This window comes from Emiliania huxleyi (genome assembly GCF_000372725.1).
Source record: "Emiliania huxleyi CCMP1516 chromosome Unknown EMIHUscaffold_144, whole genome shotgun sequence".
NCBI classification, from domain to species: domain Eukaryota; phylum Haptophyta; order Isochrysidales; family Noelaerhabdaceae; genus Emiliania; species Emiliania huxleyi.
Window position 1 is genome coordinate 46,358 of NW_005201154.1, and position 23,823 is coordinate 70,180.

The 23,823-nt window shown below is 65.4% G+C and overlaps 6 protein-coding genes across 6 annotated transcripts; 2 read left to right on the forward strand and 4 right to left on the reverse strand.

The window, feature by feature from the left end:
- Positions 1-618: 618 nt before the first annotated feature.
- Positions 619-3,433, reverse strand: EMIHUDRAFT_111043 (hypothetical protein; the record flags this gene model as incomplete). The annotated part of the gene is made up of 4 exons (XM_005787197.1): positions 619-1,962; positions 2,067-2,074; positions 2,228-2,315; positions 2,375-3,433. The coding sequence occupies 4 exons, from the start codon at positions 3,431-3,433 to the stop codon at positions 619-621; spliced, it is 2,499 nt and encodes an 832-aa protein (XP_005787254.1).
- Positions 3,434-8,293: 4,860 nt separating this feature from the next.
- Positions 8,294-8,917, reverse strand: EMIHUDRAFT_111045 (hypothetical protein; the record flags this gene model as incomplete). The annotated part of the gene is made up of 1 exon (XM_005787198.1): positions 8,294-8,917. One exon carries the CDS (start codon positions 8,915-8,917, stop codon positions 8,294-8,296), a length of 624 nt encoding a protein of 207 aa, XP_005787255.1.
- A 2,201-nt stretch (positions 8,918-11,118) lies between these two features.
- Positions 11,119-12,143, forward strand: EMIHUDRAFT_111046 (hypothetical protein; the record flags this gene model as incomplete). The annotated part of the gene is made up of 3 exons (XM_005787199.1): positions 11,119-11,679; positions 11,829-11,984; positions 12,096-12,143. The coding sequence occupies 3 exons, from the start codon at positions 11,119-11,121 to the stop codon at positions 12,141-12,143; spliced, it is 765 nt and encodes a 254-aa protein (XP_005787256.1).
- A 2,413-nt stretch (positions 12,144-14,556) lies between these two features.
- On the forward strand, positions 14,557-15,037 carry EMIHUDRAFT_111047 (hypothetical protein; the record flags this gene model as incomplete). Its single annotated transcript, XM_005787200.1, has 2 exons — positions 14,557-14,643; positions 14,711-15,037. The coding sequence occupies 2 exons, from the start codon at positions 14,557-14,559 to the stop codon at positions 15,035-15,037; spliced, it is 414 nt and encodes a 137-aa protein (XP_005787257.1).
- A 4,893-nt stretch (positions 15,038-19,930) lies between these two features.
- Positions 19,931-20,961, reverse strand: EMIHUDRAFT_228092 (hypothetical protein; the record flags this gene model as incomplete). Its single annotated transcript, XM_005787201.1, has 3 exons — positions 19,931-20,005; positions 20,219-20,335; positions 20,500-20,961. 3 exons carry the CDS (start codon positions 20,959-20,961, stop codon positions 19,931-19,933), a joined length of 654 nt encoding a protein of 217 aa, XP_005787258.1.
- A 744-nt stretch (positions 20,962-21,705) lies between these two features.
- Positions 21,706-23,339, reverse strand: EMIHUDRAFT_441121 (hypothetical protein). The gene is made up of 7 exons (XM_005787202.1): positions 23,301-23,339; positions 23,112-23,229; positions 22,705-22,873; positions 22,533-22,617; positions 22,340-22,452; positions 22,244-22,273; positions 21,706-22,091 (listed from the first exon to the last, which is right to left on the reverse strand). The coding sequence occupies exons 2-7, from the start codon at positions 23,198-23,200 to the stop codon at positions 22,017-22,019; spliced, it is 561 nt and encodes a 186-aa protein (XP_005787259.1). The 5' UTR covers positions 23,201-23,229; positions 23,301-23,339; the 3' UTR covers positions 21,706-22,016.
- Positions 23,340-23,823: the final 484 nt, after the last annotated feature.

The window sequence follows — 23,823 nt, forward strand, 5'->3', positions numbered from 1 at the left end:
GGCGAGTTCGTGGTGGCAGTAGGAGCCCTCAGAGCCAGGCGCGCCATTGCGCGGGCATGCGCGGCGCCACGGGAAGGCGGGGGCCTCGCTGTGGCGGGCGGGGCGGCTGGGGGCCGGCTGCATCGACCGCACGGAGCAGGCGAGTAGTTCGCGCGTCCCCCCCCCCCCCCCACCATGTGGTGAAGGTGCTGGGGGGGTCGGGCCCCCCCCCCCCAGCATGTGGTGAAGCCTCTGGGGGGGTCGGACCCCCCCCCTAGCATGTGGTGTGCAGAGAAGCGCGCCCCCCCCCCTGAAGCGATGTGCGCCTGCTCCTGACAACCGCCTCAGTCAACTTTCGTCACAGTTCACCGCTCCTAGCCACGTGTTTCGTCAAGTGTTTTCCCCCCTACCGCCCAGTGCGCTGTGAACCCAGCCACGAAGGCACGGGGGCGACTGGCCGCACCGCCGGCGCTAGTCGTAGGCTAGTGTTGTGAAGGGTTTGCTTTCCTTTCTTTTTTATACGTAAAGCCGTAACCCGTAAGCAGAAAAGACGACTGGCTCGCCCGAACTGCACGGGCAGGCACCACAAATGACAAAAAGTCTCAGCCAGCGCATCCGCAAAAGAATGTCTGAATTTCCCTACGCGCGATCAGAGCACTCGGATCGGAGGGCCGAGGGACTCTCGTCCGACGTCCCCGCCAGCACGGGCGCAGCTCCATTCGTCTCCTCAAAGAATTGAAATCGGCCGCTCTCCTCAAAGAATTGAAATCTCGTGTGCGGAAAAGAGGGGTGCACCACGGGCGTGCCGACGTACCAGTGCACCCACCCCTCGCGCAAGCCGCGAAGCCGCTCCGGCGGCGCGTCGCGCGGGAGGAGGATGACGCCCAGCTCGGCGGCCGCAACCTGCCGCACCTCCGCCAGCGCCGTCGCACGCCCTCGGGCGGCCTCGCGCGCCTCCTGCGGCCAGCCGCGCTCCGCCCGCTGCAGCAGCTCGAGTGCGCGGCAGCGGAGAGGGCCGGCCAGCGCGGGCGCCGCCGCGGCGAGCCGCTCGAGCAGCGGCTGCAGCTGCGCCTCCGCCGCCGCGTGCAGCAAGCCGCCCGCGCGGCGCAGCGCCGCCACGAGGAGCGGGAGCGGCGCCCCGCGCAACAACTCGCACAACGCGGCCGGGGCGACGAGGCCCGCGGCGGCGAGCTGGGCCACCGCGCCGCCCGCGCCGCCGTCGCCGCTCCCCTCGAGCGCGAGGTCCGACTGAAGCAGCTCGCGCAGCACCGCCGCGAGCGCAAACGCAACCGCGGCGCTGCTGCAGGCGCCGCCCTCGGCAGCCGCGGCCGCGCCGCCGCCCCCCGACGCGAGCTCGGCGGCGGAAGGCGCGGCGCAGAGGAGAGAGGCCAGCGCCGCGACGCTGCGGGCGTAGAGCTCGGCGTAGACCGGCTCTCGCGCGGCGCGGCGGACCAGCAGGCGGAGGGTCGGCGTGAGCGCTCTGAAGCGGCGGCTGCGGCAGAGGGCGGCGAGGCGCGGCAGCAGCAGCGCCTCGCTCTCCGGCGTCAGCTTGTTGACGTGGGACCGCACCGCGCGCAGCGTCGCCGCCTCCGCCTCCGCCGCCTCCGCCGCCGCCCCCGCCGCCTCCGCCGCCGCCCCCGCCGAAGCGTCAGCCGCCACTGCAGGGGCAGCCAGCTGCGGGGGTGGCAGAGGCGAGGCTGCAGCAGCCTCGCCGGCGCTGCTCGCCGTCTCACTTCCCGCCCGCTGCCGGCAGCCAGGAGCCTGCCTGCCTGCCGGCGCACGCGGCGGCGGCGCAAACGGCGACGGCTGCCACGGCGGCGGAGGTGGGGGAGACGGCGGCGGCGGAGAGGGCGACGGCAGCGCAGCCTCCGGCGGCAGCACGCGAGCGTACCGCTTGAGCGGGCGGCGCACGCCGCAGACGGCCGCCTCGCGGTGGCCTTCGTAGGCGAGTGCGCTGCTGGCGAGGAAGGTGTCGTGGACGGCCTGCCGGACGGCTCCGAGAAGGCTCCGAGAAGGCTGCGGGCAAGGCTAGGGGAAAGGCTAGGGGCAAGGCTCCAGCTCGCCTGCCGGCCCGTCTTGACGCGCACCGGGAGGCCTGCGGAGGGGGGGGGGGGGGGGGGTCGTGGCGTGAGCGGGTGAGGCGAATCGGCCTTCTCCTTCGAGGTTGCGGCGCGGGACCTATGGAGGACATGTCTCGGACATGTCGTGGACGTGTCGTGGCCTTCTCCTCGAGGTTGCGGCGCGGGACCGAGCGAGTGGAAGGCGTCGCAGGCGGAGAGGAGGGCGCGCATCACCCCTCTGCCGCGGCAAGACGGCAGCACCACCAGCCGCTCCACCTGTGGACGCGCCGCGGACGGGTCGTGGGACGTGTCCACGGGCGGGGCGGCAAGGCCACCTCGCGCCCCTCCTGCGCCGCGTGCAGCGTCCGCCACGCCACCGCCGTCGGGAACTGCAGGCTCGGCTCGCTGCTCCCGTAGGGAAGGAGGGCGATGTAGCCGACCCGCGCCCCGCCCGCCGCCCCGCCCCCCCCCTCCCACTGCACCTCTCCCTCCCCCTCCTCCAGCCGCAGCTCGTAGCACGCAGAGTGCTCCGAAGGCGGCTCGGCAACGTAGTGGTGAGCCGCGTACCCGCCGCCCTGGTAGCGAGACGCGCAGCTCGGCACCAGCCGGCCGCTCCACCCGCCTCGCAGCGGAAACTGCGCGCCCGCCTCGCCCCCGCCCACCACCAGCCGGTCGGCCGCGCGCCGCAGCTCGGCGAGTTGGTCGACGACCGACAGGACGACGGGAGGGAAGAGGCAGGACTCGCCCTCCGCCGCCTCGCCGCCTCCTGCCGCCGCCTCGCCTCCAGCCGCCTCCGCCCCCTCGGGCGACCGGGAGGCGACGACGAGGCCGGCCGGCGCCTCCGCCGCCTCGCTCGCCGAGGCTCCGGCTCCGGCGAGGAGAAAGGAGCGCCAGGCGGCCGCGCGTGCCGCACGGTCTCCTCCCAGCTGGTGGAGCGTCCTTCGCTCTCTGCCCGCACACAAGACGACCTTGTTGCTGCCGCCGAAGGTGCCGGCCTCGCGACTGGGCGTCTCTGGCGCGAGGATGAGGAGACACGACTGCGGGAGAGACGAGTAGAGCTGAACACACCGCAGTGCCACGCTGGCAGTGGCCGGCGGTGACGCGTACACGACCGCAACCCGCGGCCGCTCACCCTTCAGGATGGCGCGACGCAGCGCGGCGAGCTGGGCTGGCCTTTTGCAGGGGCAGCGCCAGCTGCTGACGGCGATGGGTGGGCACGCCGACTCGGCTGGGCCATCGCTCGAGCAGAGGACGACCTCCTCGATGTGCGAGAGGTCGCCGCCGCTGGCGAGGAGAGCCTCGAGCACCTCCACTCCCCATAGGAGCACAGTCAGCCTCTGGTCGGAGGCGAGGGACTTGGCGATGATAACGTCGGCAGCATGCGCGGCTGGCATTGGCATTGGTTGTCGCATTTTCTTTTCGGCTCGTATCTTTTCCTTGCACTCCACTTGCACGTCCCTCCTCCGAACGTTTCACCCCCCAAGTCCGCGAGGAGGGACCATGCCGGCCCTCCCCGAGAGCGCCAATGGCCGGTTGGCCCGCCTCGCTCAAAGCTATGAAGGGCACGGCTTCGTCGTTCCGCCCCAGGGCGACTTCCCGGGGCCGCCGAGGTCCAGCGTCGACCCGGCCGCCGCGTCGGAAGCAGAGGGCGGGGGCAGGTCGCTGGATGAGACTCTCGGCGAGCCGCATGGCCGCATCACCGTGCACGCCCACCTCCGAGAGAGGGTGATACCCATATACACGGGCTCGGGCCGGCAGCAGGTCTTCTGGCTGGCGACCGTGGCCACGCAGCGGTACCTCTCTGACCTCGGCTCCTACTCCAAGCCGTTTTCGCGCGAGTTGACGCCGAGGGCGGTGCTGCGCCTGCCCCCCGGCGACACGGCGCCGGGACCCTCCGAGGCGCGCGAGTACATATCCAACCAGTCGCGCATCGCCGACGAGCTCTGCGACGGAGCTCACGTGTGGATCGAAGTCGGTGACGGCAAGCCAAACTCGGGCGTGGGCAGCCGCCAGCTTCCTCGGGGTGAGAGCAGCCTCGCCCGCCGCCGGAGCCGTTCGTCCCGGGGCTCCTCGAGGATTCTGCTCGCGGGCGGCGGCAGCGGCCTCTTGGAGGCAGATGACGGCGACGGCGACGGCGACGGCGTCCGGCAGATCAGCCCCCTCGAGGCGCAGCTCTTGCTCGCGGGAGAGGGCGAGGGCGATGGGCAGGACAAGCGGCCAAAGATGCTGCGCCGGACGCGGACGGGGAACTTTCGAGACTGGCAGCTGGCTGGCCGCCAGGGCATGGTGAGCGGCTCCGGCGCTCCGGGGGGCGAGGAGGAGGAGGACGGGGCGGGGGATGGCGACGAGGCCGTCTACGAGGCCTTCCAAGCCGTGTGGAAGGCGATGAACGTGGGCGACCTGCCGGGGTTCTCGCTCGTGGAGAGCGACTGCAGGGCCATCCTGTACCGCTTCTTCGAGCGCCTCGCCCACATCTACCGCGAGTACTCCGCCTCGAACCACCCGCACGGAGGGGCGCCCGCAAGCATGTTCACCATGTCGCTGGCAGAGTTTTGGAAGTTCTGCCAAAACTCGCGCGCCACGACCCGCTACCTGAACCTCGCGCAAATCACACTGCTCTTCACCTCCATCAACTCCAAGAACAGGGACGACCCCTTCAACCCGCGCCGCGCCTTTACCCTGCACGAGTTTCTGGAGTCGATCGTGCGGCTCTCCGTGATGCGGCAAGCCAAGCCGCACAACCCGGAAGTGCCGCTGCCCGACTGCCTCGAGGAGTTCCTTACGGAGCATGTCTTCAAGCATGACCTCTTCGTCTCCAATGGTCAGATTGTGCGGGAGCGACTCGCCGAGAGCGAGTGCAGCGAGGTCTTTGTGCGGCACTCTGCAAAACTGCAGGCCATCTTCGAGGCCTACACATCGAAGGACAACTCAAAGGAGCACATGGGCCTCATCACGTTCGACGACTGGCTGCACATGTTCAAGGCGGCACAGCTCATCGACTCGGCGCTCACCATCACCGAGCTGCGGCAGGCCTTCGTGTCGGCCCAGATCGACGAGGCGCTCGTTGACTTTGAGGCCGATTCGTGCCGCACGCTCATCTACATCGAGTTTGAAGAGGCGCTCGGGCGCGCGGCGCTGCTAAAGTTCGCCGAGGACGACGTGGCGTCGGACGCGGAGAAGGTGAACGAGATTGTGACCCTGCTTATCGCGTCCCCTGTGGGGAGCGGTAGGAGGCTGACCAGCTGGGAGGCGACCCGCTCCGCCTCGGCCCGGAGGTCGCGCACTCCCGCAAACACCGTGCGCGAGAGCCGAGAGGGGGGGCGAGGTGCGTGAGCTTCACATCTCGTTACGAGATGTGATGGGGGCATGGGGGAGGAGGGAGTGCGGACTGGCGGGTTGCGAACACAGGGGGGGGGGGGGGGAGAAGAAGGGTTTGACGAGACACGCCCACCAGGGTTCCGGCTCCTACCCAGATAGGGGGTCTGTTCCCCATGACTCGCACCAAAACGCCCTACCTACCTACCTATTGCGGGCGCCAACCGCCAGGCTCCGTGCCCCACCTACCTACCTATTGCGGGGCCGCGCAGCGAAGCGAAAAATACCAGTTGAGCCCTCTGTGAATAAATACATTGTAGGCTCCCAGCGCCCGCCGCGCCCCCCCCCCCCCCCGGCTTGTACCGCGGTGCAAGGTGGTAATGTGATAGAATACAATCCGACGATGCCCCCGCGCCGCTCGCGAGCCCGCCAGAACCCAGGGGCTCGCTGTATCAGATACTGCAGAGGCAATGATGCCCGCCGTCGCCGCCGACCGCGAGGGCCTGTGCGAGCTTGCCACCCGAACTTCAGCTGCTGATCATGCGTTCTCTGCCGCACAGTGTGTTGACGAGCACCGCGAAGATGAGCAAGGCTCTCTGCTCTGTGGTCGCGCGGCGCGCCGCCGACTCAGACCTATGCGATAACCTGGTGGAATTCATCTCTGACCAGAAGCAACGTGCCGAGAGAACTGCGTCGGGGCGAACTCGACGGGGCGACCTCGACGCCCTGATGGAGGCCGTAGATCGTGGGCGTGCGCTGGGGTTGGAAATGCCGCAGAGCCCGTTCCTCCAAAGAGCGCCCGGGCTGCGCGGGCAGGAGCTCCGAGCGCTCTGCCTTGAGGTGTACTACCCAAGAAGACTCAAGCCGCACCGCGACCGGAACGGCATCGTAACGGCCGCGCAGGCCGCAGCGCGTGCGCTCGAGAGATGGGACGCAGGCTCAGAGGCGCGGGTTGTCCATACTCTCCTCTCTGAGCTGCACTCGCACTTTGCAAAGCTCCACGTGTCGCTGCTCTGCGCCGCGGCAGTCGGGAGCACGCCGGAGCAGATCATCGCCCACGTGAAGGCGACACCAGAACCGCTTCGCCGAGCGACATGGTCGGTTTGGAATGGCGAGAGAGGGGTGCGAGAGCGAGCTCACGGCCTTGACGGCTGGATGGCTCGGATCGGTGCGATTGCTGGGATGACCCTGCAGCGCGCTGCGTGGACGCCACCCCTCGTTCTAGAGCTGTGGAGGGCGGCAGAGCGGCTGGACAAGGGGCTGTGCGGCGTGACCACCAGCGGCATCGCGCGCCTCCAGATGATGCTCTCCGAGCCCGAGGGTGGGCGCGAGCTGTATCGGGCCTTCGACGGCGAGACCGACGAGGCGCCGCACTGCCTCCGCCGCAAGCCAGGGTTATTCTACCTCCGTTCGGCAGTCTTGCAGCTCGCCCTTGCGGCCTTGCACGAGACTTCGCCCGAGCCTGCCTGGCTCGCCCGGATTACCGTCAAGCTGTATGAGCCCATCCGCGAGCCGGAGAACTGGGAGGGCCCCGAACTGGCAGAGCTCCGCGAGCGAGAGCGCGCGAGGGGCGAGTGGGTCGCTGCGCAGTCGGGGCGCATATTGCTCGATCCGCACGGCCTCGCGGACTTGATCAAGGCGTTGCCCTGCCAAGCCTTGGACCTCGTCTTCCCTCCGGAGCTGCTGCCCGAGTACGAGCTGGAAGAGATGGTCGCCCTCCGCGTCTGCGCGCTCCAAAGCTTCCTCCGCGCCTGGGCGCGGGAGACGCGCGCTCTTCTCGCGTGGCCTGCCGGGAGGGAGCCGCTCGCCCTCCTGCTCGATGTCGTCTTCGAGCTGCACGACCGCGACGAGACCCTCAAGCGAGCGGTGCAGCCAGTGCTGCTCCAGTGGATGCCTCGGCTCCTCCGCCTCATGAGCGAGAGCGCGGCCGGCATCGATGTCGAGTTCATCGAGAGGATGGGCGCCGTGTCGATAATGCCCGAGGATTTGGAGGACTAGATGTTTGGCCGCGCGCACAATGGCCGCCGAGACGCTCGCCTCGATCCTCGGCAAGAACGGGCAACTGTGGGATGGGAAGGGGCCGCGGTAGCCACAGGGAGGCGGATAGAGCACGAGGGACGCAAGGTGCCAAATATAGGCTTGGGTGGCGTCGCCGCGGGGGTGCCACGGCCGTGATGCTGACTGCGGCAACGTTTTGACTCTGCGGGGATCTCTTCTGTGCGCCATCTCGCCTCATGCGTCATGGGCGGAGGGCACTGGGCTGGGGTAGGTTTGTGCACATTCATCTTTCATGCGGGCTGTGGGAGAGGTTTGTGCACATGCGACATGCATGGGGACTCCGGGCCAGCGAGTGCGTGTGTAGCGTAGAGCATTCCGCGCGCGAGCCCATCGATGTGGCGGACTGTGGAGCCGCGGACAGCCGTCCGGTCCGCGGGGGGTGCGCGCATGGCCGCCGGTAGGTGAGGGGTGAGCGCGCGAATGCACACATACACAGTACACATACACATACACAGTACACATACACAGGATAGCACCCCCCCGCCTCTCTATAGAGCCGTATACTATAGAGCCGTAGAGAGAGAGACGGTCTGCCCAGAGAGCATCAGCAACCATGATGCATGTCGTAGAGCGGGGAGGGTGCAGGAGAGAGAGGGGCGCTTTAGTAAGCGTTGATTTGCATGACAGTACGATTGACCACTGTTACACAGTCTCGAACAGCAGTCGATCGATAGAGGCCTCTCGCAGTCGCACGCACACCCAAACGTCTCACACTCCTACCCAACCGTTTTGTGGCTCCAGCACTCCACATACGTCAGTCTCACCACTGATGCCTCGGCACGGTATCGCGGCGAGTCGCTGCCGCGCACGACGCGCGCGTCTCCCTCAAACGCCATCGCACACACGTATCACGGTTGTCCGACAGTGCCAGCAGCGCGGCCTCAGCTCGCGACAAAGGGCGGCTGTTTGGAGCTCGTCCACCCCGCCGCCGGGCCCGTCCGGTTGTGCACAAGAGGCGGCGCGTCCTTGGTGGACGTCTTGCCGGCCGGGTGGTTTGGCGTGTAGGACGGGTTCGGACCCAGGCGCGGGGAAAAGTCGACCGCCCAGCCCCCGCAGTGATTGACCTGCACGAGCGGCGACCACCACTCGCCCGGGTGCGCTGGGTCGCCAGCGCCGCCCTGCGACGGCGGCGGACCGCTCCAGTGCAGCGGCTCCTGGCACGGCTCGCAATACGTCCACCAGAAGCGGACGACCGGGTCGGCGGCGACGCGCGCCATGTCGGCGTCAAAGTCTGTGCCGACGTAGATGAACTGATGGAACATCATGTTCGTGGTGGGATGAAACCACACGACGAAGTCGCGCATGTTGCTCGCATACATTCTCGCCATCACCTCCTCCCACGTTTTGTCGTGCAGCTGCTGGTACTGCTCGATCAGCTCGGGCCGGGCGCGAATCATGCCAGCGTGGTACGTGCCTCCCCGCAAGCGTCGCCGCCGAAGCCGATCGAGGATCGCAAAGGCGGCAGCGCCGGCGGCGGCGCCGAGGAGGAGTGAGCGGCACTCCATACACACGTTTTGAACTTTCGGCGAGGTCGTTGTCAGAGAGAGTTGTTGTTGTTGTCGTCGTCACAGCAACCGCTGGCGAGGGAGTCGTCGAGAAGCTGCCTCCAGGGTTCCGGCTCCTACCCAGATAGGGGGTCTGTCAGACTGGCTGGCCCCTCCCAGATAGGTAGGTAGGTTGGTCTTGTTTGGCCCAAAAGGGCCCTGCAATAGGTAGGTACCCCCTCTTTTCATCTTTTTTCGCTTCGCTGCGCGGCCTGGGGATAGGTAGGTAGGTAGGGCGTTTTGGCGCGAGTCAGTCCCAACAGACCCCCTATCCGGGTAGGAGCCGGAACCCAGGGCCGCCTCAAGGGCAACGCAGGTCGATTTCTTTTTCACTATTTCACTTTTGGTTATAGCAGATCAAGGCAGAGAGAGAGATTTTGTTGTTGTCAAGGCACAGAGCTCACACAAATCACAGGTGGACTGTGATCTGTGTGACTCCTCGGGGTTTCTGGCGACTCTTGACGTAGTCGGTCGGTAATAAATAAATAAATAAAATGCTTTGCCAAGAACAGACCTAAAAACAAAATAAAACGGACACATAAATAAATAAATACAACGGACATCCCAAGCTAGGCCTAGGGCTGGGTCGAGGACAGACACGTCCCCACCTTTGCAGGATTTTGCAAAAGCGAGGGGGGAGGGCGCATCGCCGCGCGGAGAGGGCTGGGCACAGGGCACAGGGATCTCTCTCGCATAGGATCGTCTGAACCACACGTGTCCCTCCATTCACACTCTCCCAGTCCTTCCTGGTCTAGTGCCCGTCTTCTCCGCCCGTCGTGCTGAGTTGGTCGCACCTTCGTGCTTTCTTCGTCCTTCAGACGTTTCACCTAGAGCAAGCAGGGCGGAGCGCCCCTTGGTCCACCCGCCGCCCGGGTGGGGCTTGCACGTGGCAGCGACTCGACTGGTCGCGTCAGCCCCTTTGTGAAGCCCGACACGCTATCCACTGCTCAGGCCATGCCTGACACGCCCACCAAAGCCTTGGAGTATTCCGAAATTCGGGATCTCCTACATGGCGCTAAACAAGAAGCTGATGCAATGGTGACGGAATGCAGTTTCGACCGTGCCGCCGCCCTCGACGGGCTTGCGGCGAACCTGGCCACTCTTCTCGAGTGGAGCCGACTGCATCACAACGATGGCATCGGTTTCTTCCTCATTACGAATGGCGCTGTCTACATAGACAACATTGCGCCCACTGTTTGCTGCACCCAACACGATGCGGTGCGCTGCGCGCGCTACGAGCTGAAGCTGCTCAAGACGCGTGACTTTGCCGACTTGCTCGAGTTCGTCGCCGATGACAGTCAGTCACCCACCGCCGATGATTTTGCGCAGGTCGGAACTGTCCACAAGACGTCTTCATCCGCGAGGCCATCGAGGAAGCCAAGATCTGTGTTCCTTTCGTCCGCAGCGACGAGAACCTTGCCGACTTCTTCACGAAGCCGCTCAAACCCCAGCGCTTCTTCGAGCTGCGGGACAAGATCATGAATGTCAAGGAGCCTTCCTCCCAGTCGGATGGGAAGTGAATCTCCGTCACCGATCCGTCACCGAGACGGAGCGCGGGCGCCGGCCGCGAGCGCGAACAGTGCCGCCCCGCCCCCACCCGCGAGAGCCATAGACTCTCCAGTGCATGTCATCCAGTCCATGCCCCGTCGAGAGGGACACTCTCCTCTCTATCCATGTGAGTGACTCGACTACGTCGAGGGGGGGGACGTCTGAACCACACGTGTCCCTCCATTCACACTCTCCCAGTCCTTCCTGGTCTAGTGCCCGTCTTCTCCGCCCGTCGTGCTGAGTTGGTCGCACCTTCGTGCTTTCTTCGTCCTTCAGACGTTTCACCTAGAGCAAGCAGGGCGGAGCGCCCCTTGGTCCACCCGCCACCCGGGTGGGGCTTGCACGAGGATATGCACTCGGCGGCACGAGGGCAAGGCTGCGGACACAAAGAAAGAAAGAAAACAGACAACCCAAGGCGCAAGGGAGGGATGGCGCGGATGGGAGGACGGCACGCCGCCACCACACAGGGATTTTAAGGAGAGGAGTGTGGTGCTAGCCGTCGCCCACCCTAGGGAGTCTGCCTCTTCCTATCTCTCTTCGCAGTCTCTCGCCGCTTCTCGCTGCGGACAAACCAAACAACCCCGAAGTTTCTTTACTCGCGCCAACCAATTGCCATGGCATACTTCGCGCTCAGCTCTCTCGCGCTCAAGCTGCCTGCCGCCCCGCCTACCGGCGCCGTCGTCGGCCGCGCCCTCGCCGTCGCCGGACCGCTCGCCGCGCCGTCCGCGGTGCACGCCTCGACGGCGGCCGCCGCCTCAACCCTCGCGCTCGCCGAGATCGACTGGTCGTACGAGCTGAACAGACCGCCGATTATTCTGTCGCCCTTCGAGGTGACGCCGGTCGGCTGGACGCTCGCCGCGCTCTACGTCGGCTGGTTCTCCTGGTCCATCTTCCGGCCGCAGTCCGAGGCCGAGGCGGCGGCGTGGGAGAAGCAGGAGGCGGCGGCGTCCGAGATGGCGGCCGCAGCGGGCGCCTTCCTGCGCGAGGCGTCTGCCGAGGAGGGGGCGACGACGAGCGCCTCGGGCCTCGTCTTCAAGAGCCATGCCGAGGGCGAAGGCGCTTGCCCGACGATGGAGGACACGGTGGTTGTGCAGTACAAGGGCTCGCTCGCCGACGGCACCGTCTTCGACTCGTCGTACGACCGCGAAAAGCCGACCGAGTTCAAGCTCAAGCAAGTGATCAAGGGGTGGGGCGAGGGGCTGCAGCGCATGCGGCCCGGCGGGAAGGCGGCGCTTCCTAGACACTTCCTACGCCGCCTCTGGCTCACACCTCCGGAACAGGCGACGCTCACCGCCCCAGATTACCCGAGATTACCCGAGATTAGGCGACGCTCACCATCCCGGCAGACCTCGCCTACGGACCGATGGGCGCGCCACCAACCATCCCGGGCAACGCCGCGCTGCGCTTCGAGGCGCGCCGCGGCAGTCCTGCCACCCCCGCCTCACCCCCGACCACTCCCCTCCCCCCGGGGCCACGTCTCGTGCGCTGTCACATCGGGCCGCTCCTCGGTCGCACGTGCGAGGGGCGGAGGCGTCGCGGCGTCGGGTCCCCTCCCTCGAGCCCCCTCCCCCCCCCCCTCCCCCCCTTCAAGGTCGAGCTGCTCGAGGTCAAGGAGAAGTCGGGCTTCTCCCTCTTTTAGCGCGCCGCGAGCTCGCCCCCCTCCTCCTTCCCGCCCACCCCGCCTACCCGCCTCCCTCGGCGCTCTGCCTCGCCGCGTGCCTTCAGCCTACCTCCCGGCCCACTGCCCGAGGACAGGGCGGAGGAGTCTGCGCGGCACAGCCCGGCGGCGGCGGCCGGCGGGGAGAAACTCGCGAGCGCAACCGCTAGGGCCAGGCTCGCGGGCGGGCGGGCGACGCCCGCGGCCACGACGGCGAGAGTTGCCGAGCTCCCGTCCTCGTCGCCTGCGTGGGGTGGGCGCGTTGCCGTTTATCGACCGTTTAGCGTATTATTGATTCTCTTGTATCTCTTGACTCCTCTGGTAGAACGGGTATACGAGATTCGAGATGTATGTAGGGAGAAGGGAGTATTCGCAAAGAGGAGCCCCGCGCACGCACGACTCCGCAGGAGAAACCCCTCCCGCCCGTGCTTGCGCCAGCGCAGCCTCCTCCTCACAGAAAGACTGCGGCCGCCACAGCAACTGAGCGTCTCGCTGGGCGCGGGGACGGGGTCGGGGAGCCATGCGAGATCACAAGACACAACGAAAAGAGGGACGTCCAAAACGCAACACAAGAAGCCGCGGGACGCACGCACGTGTCCATCACCGGGATGAGATCGGGAGATACACACATCTGCCGAATATCTCCCGCTGGCATAGTTTGTTTGTTTTGTTGTTTATTTGTCTCTCGCGCCCCGAAGGCCGATCTGCACGGCAGCGGTTAGAACCTCGCGACTGGCTAGGTAGCCGCCCATCGGCGGAGCGCCGCCTCGCAGGGGTTTTGGCTCTGACGAGCCATGCTAGCTCCGGCCGCAGCCCCGCCCAGCCGCCCTTAGTTCGTCCCCTCAGTAGAGAAGACTAATCCTGGGGGAAGCAACCAACCGGATGCCACACAAGTGTCAAGTCACAAGCACCTTCTGCGTCGCGCCGCACACACAAGACCCGTCGACAAGACCCGCGGCTCCGCGGCTACACCTCTGAGCTCTGTCCCGGAGTCCCGCTCTGCGCTCTCGCTCGAATTTTCCTTTTCTTTATTTTTCCCACGTCCTCCCCGCAAGAAGGCAGCGCCACGAGGGCACGTCGCGCGCAAACCACATCCGCATCGCTCCGCTCGAATTCCTTTTCGGATCACGAGCAGAGGTCGTGGCGATGAATGGCAGGACAGCTCCACAGTGCCGCGGAAGGAAGAAAGATGGCAGCCGCTGCAACAAGCCGACCCTCTGTTCTGGCAGCGCATGGAGGCGCACATCGACGGCTGGATCGGTGAGGAGCACTTCGACAGGCCGGCAAATGGGATGTACTTCAGGACAGTGCCAGCGCCAACGCCGAGAGCTCCAAAGTGGGGTCCCGAGGCGAAGACGAGAGTGGTGAGAGGCTCCGGCTCGTCGCCAGCCACAAACTGCACCAGGCAAAGGTCTGAGCCCAGCACCGCCTCTGGCCGCATGTGCAGTTCTCTGCTTGAGAGAAAGGCGATGTCCAACCAGTGGCCAGTCGCGCCGGATGACTGCTGAGCGCACCGCTCCGCAATGACCCGCAGCGTCGAAACCACCCGGCTCGCCCCAAAGACGATCCCAGGCTGGCCGGCCTCGCTCGCCTGCGCCTTGACGCCGAACTCAAAGGCCATCGACAGAAAGCTGCGGACGCCATCCTGCATCTCGTCCTGAGTCATCTCCTGGTAGTGTGTGCCCATCGAGTCCTCGTAGGTGCCGGGCGGGCGCGGCAGAGCGTTGGCAAAGTAATGGAGGTCCGGATCCTCAAGCAGACTCAGAGCCAAGTCCTCCGCCTCCTCCGTGGATGGGGCGTTGCTCAGGATGGACAGGATCTCCAGAAACCGAGGCCAGCTGTGCTTGGCGCCGACCACGCCGAGCCGAGCTCGCTCCCCCTGCACCTCCGCGTCGGTCTCCGAATCGGTTCCCACCCACAGGCAAAAGTGGCCTTGGAAAAGGACAGCAGGGTCGCGGACGAACCCGAGGGGGGCTGACAGCGCGATCCCCAAAAACGGCATCATGTAGCTGGTAAACAGGGCCGCCGCTGAGTTGGTGCTCTGGCTGATGACGCCCGCGACGGTGTCCCTCCGCGCGCGTAGACCCTCGGCCAGCTCCTTCATCTTTTCGCGGGGCTCGAGCTCCTCTGGCGAGTCCTCGGCAGCTGCCGCCGCGGACATCTCGGCGCCACCGCTGCGCTGCGACGCCCCTCCTCAAGAAGGAGCCCCTTGAGGGGCGAACGTCTTGTGCACGGCGCCTCGTGGCTCTTCACAATAAAAAAATTCCAGGCTTATAGCGGGGTGGGCCCGAGGGTGACGCGTCGAGCAGCTCGTGCAGCCGAGCATCGAATCTGTCGTGTTAGCGGAGGCCTGGAGTCCTGTGCCGTGCAGGCAGCCTTGCCCTTGGCTGTGCACATGTGGAGCAGCATCAACGCTCTGAAGCAGCAGGAGATCTGGCTGTCCAAGGCGTCACGAATGGGCCAGTCCGACTTCGTACGCCAGGTGCGCGCGGGGTTCACTAGTCTTACCTCGCGGTGTACCGACCCAGCAGCCCCATTTCTGCCCTCAGGTTGGCGGCCGGCGTTTGCCACAACTGGGGTCCGTGCACACCACTCCGGCCTTGGAGGGGGCAGAGGCGCGGCAGGTGCGCAACTTTGAGAGGCCGATCACCAAGGCAAGGTGGATGACGACGGAGCCATTCTATCTGTCTGTCCCGTCGGACAAGGTTGTGCCGACCACAGGGCAATGGGTCAAGGTCAAGTCGAAGCTGCAAGCGGCGGCCAAGCTCGCCGCCAGCTCCACCGCGCTCAAGAGCCGAGTAGACGCCGACTCTCGCCTGGCAGCAACCGCGCTCTTTGGCGCTTTGCCATCGCCACCTCGAGTCCTTGCGGACTGAGAATCGTGTATCCCTGTGTGTTTTACCTGAGACGGTGTTGGGCTTTCACAAGACGGTGTGTTGTGGTAGAGGGTCCACAGCGCCCCAAAATCCACCAGTGTGGGATTTCGCGCAATCGCTTGACTCTGAATAGCTCGCATGTACCTCCTGCGAGCGCTGTGATCGCCGCAGACTGGCTCCAACTTGACGGCGGCATGGAGACGTGATGCCTCCATGCCGCCGTCAAGTCGAAATCGACATGCGAGTCGATCTTTGGCCCGCCAGAGGTACATGCGGCGTTTCGGGCGACAAACAGCGCTGCGACCGCGAAGTGGCGGTGGACATGCTCCCATGTTGCCGACGCGGCGCCGGAGTGGCCGGCGCTGCTCGCCGCGACCACGACGGCTACTCTGATACTCCGGGCCGACCCGTCCTACCCGACGGTGGCACTCTTCCACGTCTCGCTCATGCTGAGAAAAATTCTGAAACGGCGTGCAGCAGAGTCACCGACGAGTCGGTCCGCGTGACTCCTCGTGTCCCGTACCGTTCTCACACATCCATAAACTCACTTTGGCCTCACTGAATCGATGCCTCAATCCTGAATCCTCAGATTTTAGATTAGGACGCTGTGGACCCTCTAGTTGTGGGCTTATCGTACGAACTCGCGCGCAATACAATCATCACTGCTCAGAACTCTCCTCCTCGCCGTCGTCCGCTTCACGAGCCCTTTGTAGGACCTCTACCAAGCTATCCGCAGGCACTCCGTTTGCAACAGTTGTGCCGAGCCGCACACCCATCGCCGAGTCTGAGCCCTCAATGATGGGGACGAGAGAGACGGCGGCATTCGGCGCAGCCACGAGTTCCTTTTGCATTTCGCCGTAGTAAACGCCTCCACCGTCATTCCGTCGGATGCATTTTGCAGCTTCCGGATGCTCGGCCGTGAAGCGAGCCTCCTCGGCTCGGCAAAGCCTGCCCACGGCCAGCACGCTCAGACACGTCTGCTGCACGCCGCGCACGCTGGTCTGCACGTCATCAGCATAGAGCTGCGGGTTCTGCGCCGATCGTTCCAGCGCAACTTTTGCTCGCAGCCCGTCGTCGATCGCCTCGATAATCGCCAGGTCTGCCATCCGACCGCCAGGCAGGACAGAAGCGGCCACTGGGTGATCCGGTGGGCTAACCCCAAAGCCGGTGCAGGAGAAGGGGCGCGGCTCGCGCTGCTTGACGACAGAGGCCGAGGGGCCTTGCTGCTCGTGTATCCATGGACCGGCTCGCCAGAGAATCGAGGTGGGGAGGGAGGAGGAGTGGCACTCCTCGAGCGAAGCCTTCAAGTCCGTTGGGAATAGAGGACGTGCGGGCGTTGGCTCAGCCTCCAGCGCCTCGGCGCGTTCCTCTGCTCTGCACATCCATGTGTGGAGCTCAGCATTGCGAGCGCTTCTCTCCTCTGCACGACGAAGAGCATACTGCTGCGGCGAGACGCCGTAGGAGTCAGGTGCTGTGGCGTCAGCCCCAGCATTGAGAAGTGCCTCACACACACCCCGGAAGCCCTCCTGTGCTGCGTAGCTCAGCGGAGTGGTTCTTGCACGGCCAGTGGGTAGGTCGGGAGTAGCGCCTGCGGCAAGAAGCGCGACGGTGCACTCGAGTGCTCCCACCATCGACGCTGCTGCGAGTGCAGTCAGTCCAGAAGAGCTTGCAGCATCGGGGGATGCACCCGCAGCGAGCATGGCCTTGAGGAGCTTCACGCGACCGACTTCGGCGCACGCAACCAGCGGCGACTCACCCTGCGGCGACAGACCCGACACGCCTCCGGGCCATGTAGCGAGAGCCTCCACAACCTCCTCTGCCGTGCCGCCACGGACAAGATCGACGAGGTTTGGCATTTCCAGGAGTGAAACGTTCGAGAAAGTTGAATGTCGGCGGCATCGAGCAGCCAATGGCAAGCATCGCCGTCCATGCAAGGCGAGCTGAGCGCTTTCCTGGCGCAGCACGGATGGTCAGCACGAGTCGAGGCGCACGAATGGTCCCGGTCGATCGCTCACGATCCGAAGAAGGCTGTCGCATCAAGTGGCAAAGAGCCAACTTCGCCAAGAGTTACCCTCCCAAAGTTGCCGCAATCGCCACGGCGGTCTGATTTTTCGAAGCCATCGCCCGTCTCGGCCTCAGGGCGTGCACAGCAAGCTGACGAGAAAATTCGCGACGACCCCATTGCACGAGCGAGACGCCGTGGGTCGTCCCACGCAGCCCCGCCGCTAGGCTGCCGCTGCCGTGTGATGTCCATGGAACCGAGTCCCTCGCCCACGTTGGCTGAGGCTGCTGTTGACCATAAGGCAGCTCTCTCTCTCTCTCTCTCACGGCCGTCAGCCTTGTCTATTACAATGCGGGTCTGCTTGGTGTAGGCGTTTGCAACGCATCTCAGTTCTCCACGACCAAAAGTCATTGCGGAGGCAGTCATCGCAAGCGAAGAGTCTCAGTCGCTGGAGCTGGGCATGCGTAGCGTCCACTTGGCGGCGCGAGCAAGCTCAAGCCGGCCACCGTCGCCTCCGCTACCGCCAATAACGTGCATGCCTCTCGCGTCGCAGCGACTTGGTCTACTTGGCTACTCGCGGTCCCGGTGCATCCATGCGTCAACGCCATTGCCTACGTCAGTATTCGTAGACTAAACTCCACCGGCGCTGTGAGCAGATGGTCGAATCTCGTGTCGGGTGCCGAAACCCTGGGCGACAAGCTCGACCTGCTGTCGAGCCTTGTAATCGCCGCCCTCGCCTACCCTCGCCTTACCCTCCCGCTCACTTCTCTTTCTCGCCTCTTGCCCTGCCCTCCCCCTTGCGGCCGCGCGAGTTACTCGGGGTGTGCGTGTCAGATGCTCATCGACGCCAGCAGCGCGCGCAGTAAAGGCTGGCACCGAGCTCAGGTCGTGCGGCGAGCACGCGTCCTCCTGCAGCGAGGAGAACCCCGCGGAGAAGCAGCTACGAGTACAGCAGTACCCCCGGCGCAGGCTTCGGCGCCCCCTCAGGCTCCCGTTGGCATCGGCACCTTCGCCAAGGCAACCTCATCACTTCGTCGTCGGGCGCGCGAGGCAGCCGCGAATTTACGTCGGCGTGAGGTTGCTGATCTGTTTGACTCGTACACAGCCGAGCAGCGAGAGCAACGCGAGGGGGGCTCTGCTTCACTTCGCTTGGGAACGGGCAAGCCCAGCAGAGAGGTGGAAGCTTGGAGGCCCCATTCAAAAGCGCCCCGCTTCATTTCAGGCGCGGGATTGCATCGCCCCCTTCTTTCAACCTTTGAGGAGGTGCGAGAAGCGATGCAATAGCGATGTGAGATGAGCGGAGGGAGTGGGACTCACACCACGGCCTCCCACCCCCATGTTGCCCGCTACCGCTTTGTGCAGATGCTACGGATGTATTATCCAAACGCCAGCCGCGAAGAGATTCGCACCTGGTGTGGATGGGTGAAGCCGAAGGAGCAGGAGGAGGGACGGCCCACGTTTACGCCCGCACAGGTGGGTCGTCGAGAATCCACCGTTCCCGCCTCTTTACCATCTCATTCGCCACCAGTCCTCACCGCCCGTTTCCACGATGCACGTCAGCGCGCCGAAGTGGCACGGCTCTTTGCTGCGTACGACGCGGACAACTCCGGCGGCATTTCCCTCGCTGAGCTGCAAGCTGCCTTTGGGACAACTGAAGGGGCGCGCCAGCACAGCCCCCGCCAAAGATTGCGGTTGTCGCGTGCGCACCCCGCAACACTGGAGACCGCATTCCTCTGTGCCACAGGCGGAAGAGCTGGGTCGCATCTTTGCATCGGCGGACTCTGACAGCTCTGGCATGCTGGAGTTGGCCGAATTCGAGGTGCTCGCTCACGAGATGAAGCTTTTCGAGGCGTTCGGCAAGGTTCTTGTGGGCCCAGTGAAACCACGCCGTGTGGCTCGCGCGGGTGATCCGGTCTGAAATCATACAAGTCATGTGTCGCATGCGTGTACGGAAGCACACGCGTCGGTGCCGCACAGTATTGTGATCAGAGGGTGCGGTTTGCAGCTACTACGGCCGTGCTGGGGCCAACGAGCAACGTCTCTGTGGACTGTCAGGACGTGGCGCTGAGACGAAGATGAGCGGCCGTGACAACGGTATGTGCAGAGCTCTGAAAAGCGCGGGAAGCATAAGACTTGCGAACGCTGCCGGCGCGCACCGCTCGACACACTCCGACTTTTCCGATAAGCAAAGGACCGAAACACTTCTCCCATCGTGCAACGCTTACTTCCCCCCCTTCCCGCACTCCAGAATCTCCGGTTGCCCAACTGCGCTACCCCCACAGGAGGCAGCCATCCACCTCTCATACTACGTTGTTGCACGTGTCTGTGGACACATTTAGGATTAGCATTTAGGGGAGAGCCTGACCCTGAGCGGACCCGGGGCCCGATATCGTACTTCGTAGCTGGTAGAGCCGTGAAGGACTCGCAAGTCTCACCCATCGCTCCCTCACTGTCCGTCGCGCGTCGAGAGAGTTACAAAAGCATTATCAAACTGCAAGCAACCCATCCCACAAAAAATCGGGCGGTTGGGGTTCCCCCCCCCCATCCCGGCATGTATCTTCGTTATCTCGAACCCAGGCTGGCAGCAACCGTTGAACCCACCCTGCACAAAGATCGCACGGGCGGGGACCTGTTCCTTTTTACCCATCTCACAGTAGAGGTGTCCGTTTTTTTTCATTTATTTATCTTCGTTATCTCACTCGAGGCGGGTCTCGCAGTCTACGCAGATCTCGTGTGTGGCTGTGGGGAGGCTGCGACCCGGTACACCCGTGCTACGACTCTGGTACGACGCGACTGAGTATGGGGTGGGAGCATGCAATCCGTGGCACGGCACTCCATGCCTCACTCAATAGGGGCCGTGCGCGCAAGTGCACGAGGCCCTCAATACTTGTCTACTCGGGCGGCCCCGCCGGTGCCCGCTCCGCAGCAGGCCCGGGAGGCGGCTCCGAAGGCGACGGCTCTGGCGCCTGGTCTGGGAGGGGTGCCCCCTCAGGGGGCCCACGCAGCGAGAAGGCGGGGCGCACCAGCTCGCTCTTCGCGGAAGTCCCGCCCGGCGGCGGCCCCGCCACCGCCGCCGCCGCCTCGCCTGCTGCTGCCGTCCCCCTTGGCCCTGCTGCAGGGGCCGGCGGCTCGAGCGACGACCCCGCCTGCTGCTCCCTCACGCGGCAACGTGCGGGCACCCCCTCGGGCGGCCGGGCGCCGTCTTTCCGCGCCCTCTTGGACGAGAGGCCGACGTGAGGCTCGATGCCGTCGATGATCGAGGCGAGCGGTATAGAGACGGATTGCGAGGCCTGGCCCTGAGGGAAAGGGAGGGAAGGGGCTCGGGCGGCGGGGGGAGGCGGCGGGCGCGGCTTTCAGCGTGCTGTGTGCGAAACCCACGCCGAGTCGTACTTCCCTCCGCACCTCGCCAGCAGGAAGGGCTGGGCCGGCGGGGCAGGGCGTGCACACGGGGCCGCCGCACCATGTGAATCACGCCCTGGCTGACGCCTCCGGGCTCGCCGCGGGGTGGAGGGGCGCTGGGGCCAGCGCCATCGCTGCTCGCCACCGGTGCGGCGGCGTGCGGCGCCGCCGGAACTGGCGGTGGAGGCATCATCGCTGCAGCGAGGAGGTCCGCTTCAGGCACGTCCAGCGCTCCGATGGTCAGGCCTGCATGGCGCCCGGTCTCGCGAAGGGCGGAGAGCGTGTTGAGCTCCAGCGCGGTCTGAGTGAGCGCCGCCGAATTTGCGTGCTCCAGGGATTGCAGCCTCCCCTCCATTGTGGATATCCGATCGGCAGTTCGCCGCAGCGCTGCCGCCTGCAGCTGGCCGAGCTGGTTGATCTGCCGCACCTCGGCGAGGAGGTGGGCGAGGAGGTCGGTGTAGTTCTCGACCGACGCCGGCTCTCCGCCCGGCGGCGGCGGCTCCGGCCCACCCTCGCTGGACATGACACGCAATCGAAGGCTCTACGTTGTTTGGTCCATTGCTCGTGTGTTATCGTAGGCCTGGCACGGGTATTTTCATCAGGGAGGTCACTGGAGATCGGAGACCTCGCGATCGCCATCAACGGGCTGCCGACAGCACCAGTGGCCTACAGACCGTACAGCCCCATGGGGTTATAACAAAATATGTGAGTGTGGTCCATGTCCATGCCGCCGCCGCGGCCTGCGCCTGCGCCGCCATCTGCGCTCCCCAGGAAACCTGCGGTGTGGATCTACTCTCACTGGCTGCGGTCTCCTCTTGATAAGTGTCATAAGTGTGGCTGGGGTATGTGTGTGTCAGAGCCTGACAGCACCCGCCACCCCGACAGCACCACCTGACAGCACCTGACAGCACCGGCCCTACGTCTCTGTACTCTGACAGGCGGTCAGCTCCCCGCAGCAGCGGCTTGACAGCTCTGACAGCTCCGACAGCGTCTGACAGCACCGCCTGACAGCACCTGACAGCCTGAAAGCCCCAGGGCCCAGCCCCGCACTCGAGACTCGTCTTTTTTTATCTCTTCCAAATGTACAAAAAATATCTTCACGCACCACCCGCGCACCCCCACGGCCACGCGCACGTGTGGCTGTGGGGTGTGCGATTATCGGTTAATTTTATCGGCGCAGTGCGCGATCCTCGGACCTCGCGCGGCCTGGGGGGCCAGACGCAGACCTGGGCTCTCTGAGAGCCCAGGTAGAGGAAGAGGGTTGTGCTTTTTTGCAGGAATACCGTAGAGCTGTGGAAACGGCTGCGGCCATAACAGTACGCAAGCACACGCACCGAGGCGTCCTCTTTGCCGGCCAACAGCCGGCGAGGGAGCACATGCAGGAGGTCGATGAGACTCGGAGGTATCGGCCGCAGCGCGGCTGCTGCTCGCAGCGGAGCATGCACAGGTACACTTCGCGCGTCACACACGCCGCTGGCCGGTCCGCGGTCTCGGCACCCCGAGGGAGACTTCAAGCTTAGGCGGGAGAGGCGGCCGCACGTCGGCGGGGCGGGGCCACCGCGCAGCGAAGGGCGGCGCTCACGGCATGTCGAGCTTGGCGGCGAGGTCCTGGTAGTTGCTCGAGACAATCGAGTGGACGTGCTTGGCGAGCGCCTGAGGGAGATGCCGCGCGCGTGTCGCGGGCATGCGGGGGCCCGGCGGTTGGGCCCCGCCCCCACCGGCTCTCGCCGCCTCGCGCAGCTCGCAGCGCGACGAGTTCTAGGGAGTGTGTAGGGAGTGTCTAGGGAGTGTCTAGGAAGTGTCGCCTCTCGCAGCTCGTCGCGCGACGAGTTCGCCTATCTCGGGCCAACCTGGCTCATCTCGGGCAATCTCGGCGGATCTCGAGCTCGAGGCGCGGCTGCGTCGCAGCCAGCCGGGAAGTTGTCGGTCACGCACCCCTCCGAGAAGCGCGACACGTCCACCTCCTCGCCAAAGTGGAGCGCCGCCGGGTAGTACTTGACTGTCCGCTGCTCGCCTGCGCGCGACACGGCTCGAGCCGGTCGGAGAATGCCGCCGGGGCAGAGGAGGCGATCGCTGCAGGAAAACGCCGCGCGCCAATCTCCCCGCCGACGGTGGTTGGCGGCGGGCAGATCGGGTAGGTGAACATGGAGAGGGGGTAGAAGTGCGTCGGCCGGTCCGCCTGGCGCAGATGACTCGAGATGGCTCGAGGTGGCTCGAGGTTGCCCCGAGGTCCCCGAGGTTGCCCCGAGGTTGCAGTCCCGTCCGCCTTTGCCGACATGAGCCGGAACATCTCAATCGACTTTGAGTCGAACGGCGCGACCTCGTACTTTCCGTCGTCGCTCGGCCGGTCCCTGCCTCCCGACGGCGCCACCCAGATGCACTTTCCTCCGTCCGTCATCAGCTGCTGCATCGTCTTCATCACCATCCGGTTGTGCCTGGATGATAATAAATAATATAATGTAATATAATATCCGGTTGTGCCTGGGGCAGGGGGGCGAGGGCGACGTGGCGTGGCGCGCCCGATGCCAGCCTGGCCTCGAGCTGCCTCTCGGCTGCCTCTGGGCTGTCTCTCGGCCGCCTCTCGGCTGCCTCTTGGCCATCTCTCGGCTGTCTCTCGGCCGCCTCTCGGCCATCTCTCGGCTACCCCTCGGATATCTCGCGGCCAAGTCTCGCCTCTGCTTTGTCGACTTGAGCTCTGGCGGGTTGTCGACGTGCTTCTTCGAGAAGATGCAGAGCAGGTTGCGGCCCATCGAGAACGGCATCGCGAGCAAGTCTGTCGTCACGCGGTCACCTGAGGAGTTGATCGGTCGACTCATCAGCGACGGACGACTGAAGGAAGCAAGCCCTTCGTCATGCGGCCGCCGGCGACGAAGATGGTCTCCTCGGCAAAGCCGGGCACCTAGATGGTTCCTAGAAGGTTCCTAGAGAGTTCCTAGAAGATGGTCTCCTCGGCAAAGCCGGGCACCCGGCCGCACGGAGGGGGCGTGAGAGGGAGGCGTGCAGAGGGAGGCGTGCAGAAGCGGCGAGCTCACCGATGAGCGCCTGCACGCCTGGCATGCCGCCGAGCCGGTGCAGCACGTCGGCGCGCGCGTGCTCCCAGACGCGCGAGACCGCCTACCGGAAGGCTCCGGGAAGGTTCAGGGAAGGCGCAGGAGGCAGGGGCTTCCGAGCAGTGCTCCCAAACACGAGAGTCGGCCTGCTCCGCCCGGCGCGCGCGCAGCGCCCCCGCACGCCCCATCGTCGCTCTGAACTCCTCGATCACGTCTGCCACCGCGGCAGCGCTGCCCGGGTCGTGCATCGACGAAGTGATCACGCGCGGCGCCCAGGCGGCGTCGCGCGGCCGCAGGACAGACAGGGCTGCCCGGATGTCCTGGGCCGCCGCCTT

Excerpts from the sequence above, each read along its gene's own strand:
- EMIHUDRAFT_441121 (XM_005787202.1), bottom strand. The coding sequence starts at position 23,200 with ATGCCGTTCTCGATGGGCCGCAACCTGCTCTGCATCTTCTCGAAGAAG. Across the intron at positions 22,453-22,532 it reads CACCGTCGGCGGGGAGATTG|GCGAGCAGCGGACAGTCAAG; the intron begins GCGCGCGGCGTT and ends TGTCGCGCGCAG. Across the intron at positions 22,092-22,243 it reads CGCGCGACGAGCTGCGAGAG|GCGCTCGCCAAGCACGTCCA; the intron begins GCGACACTTCCT and ends CATCTCCCTCAG.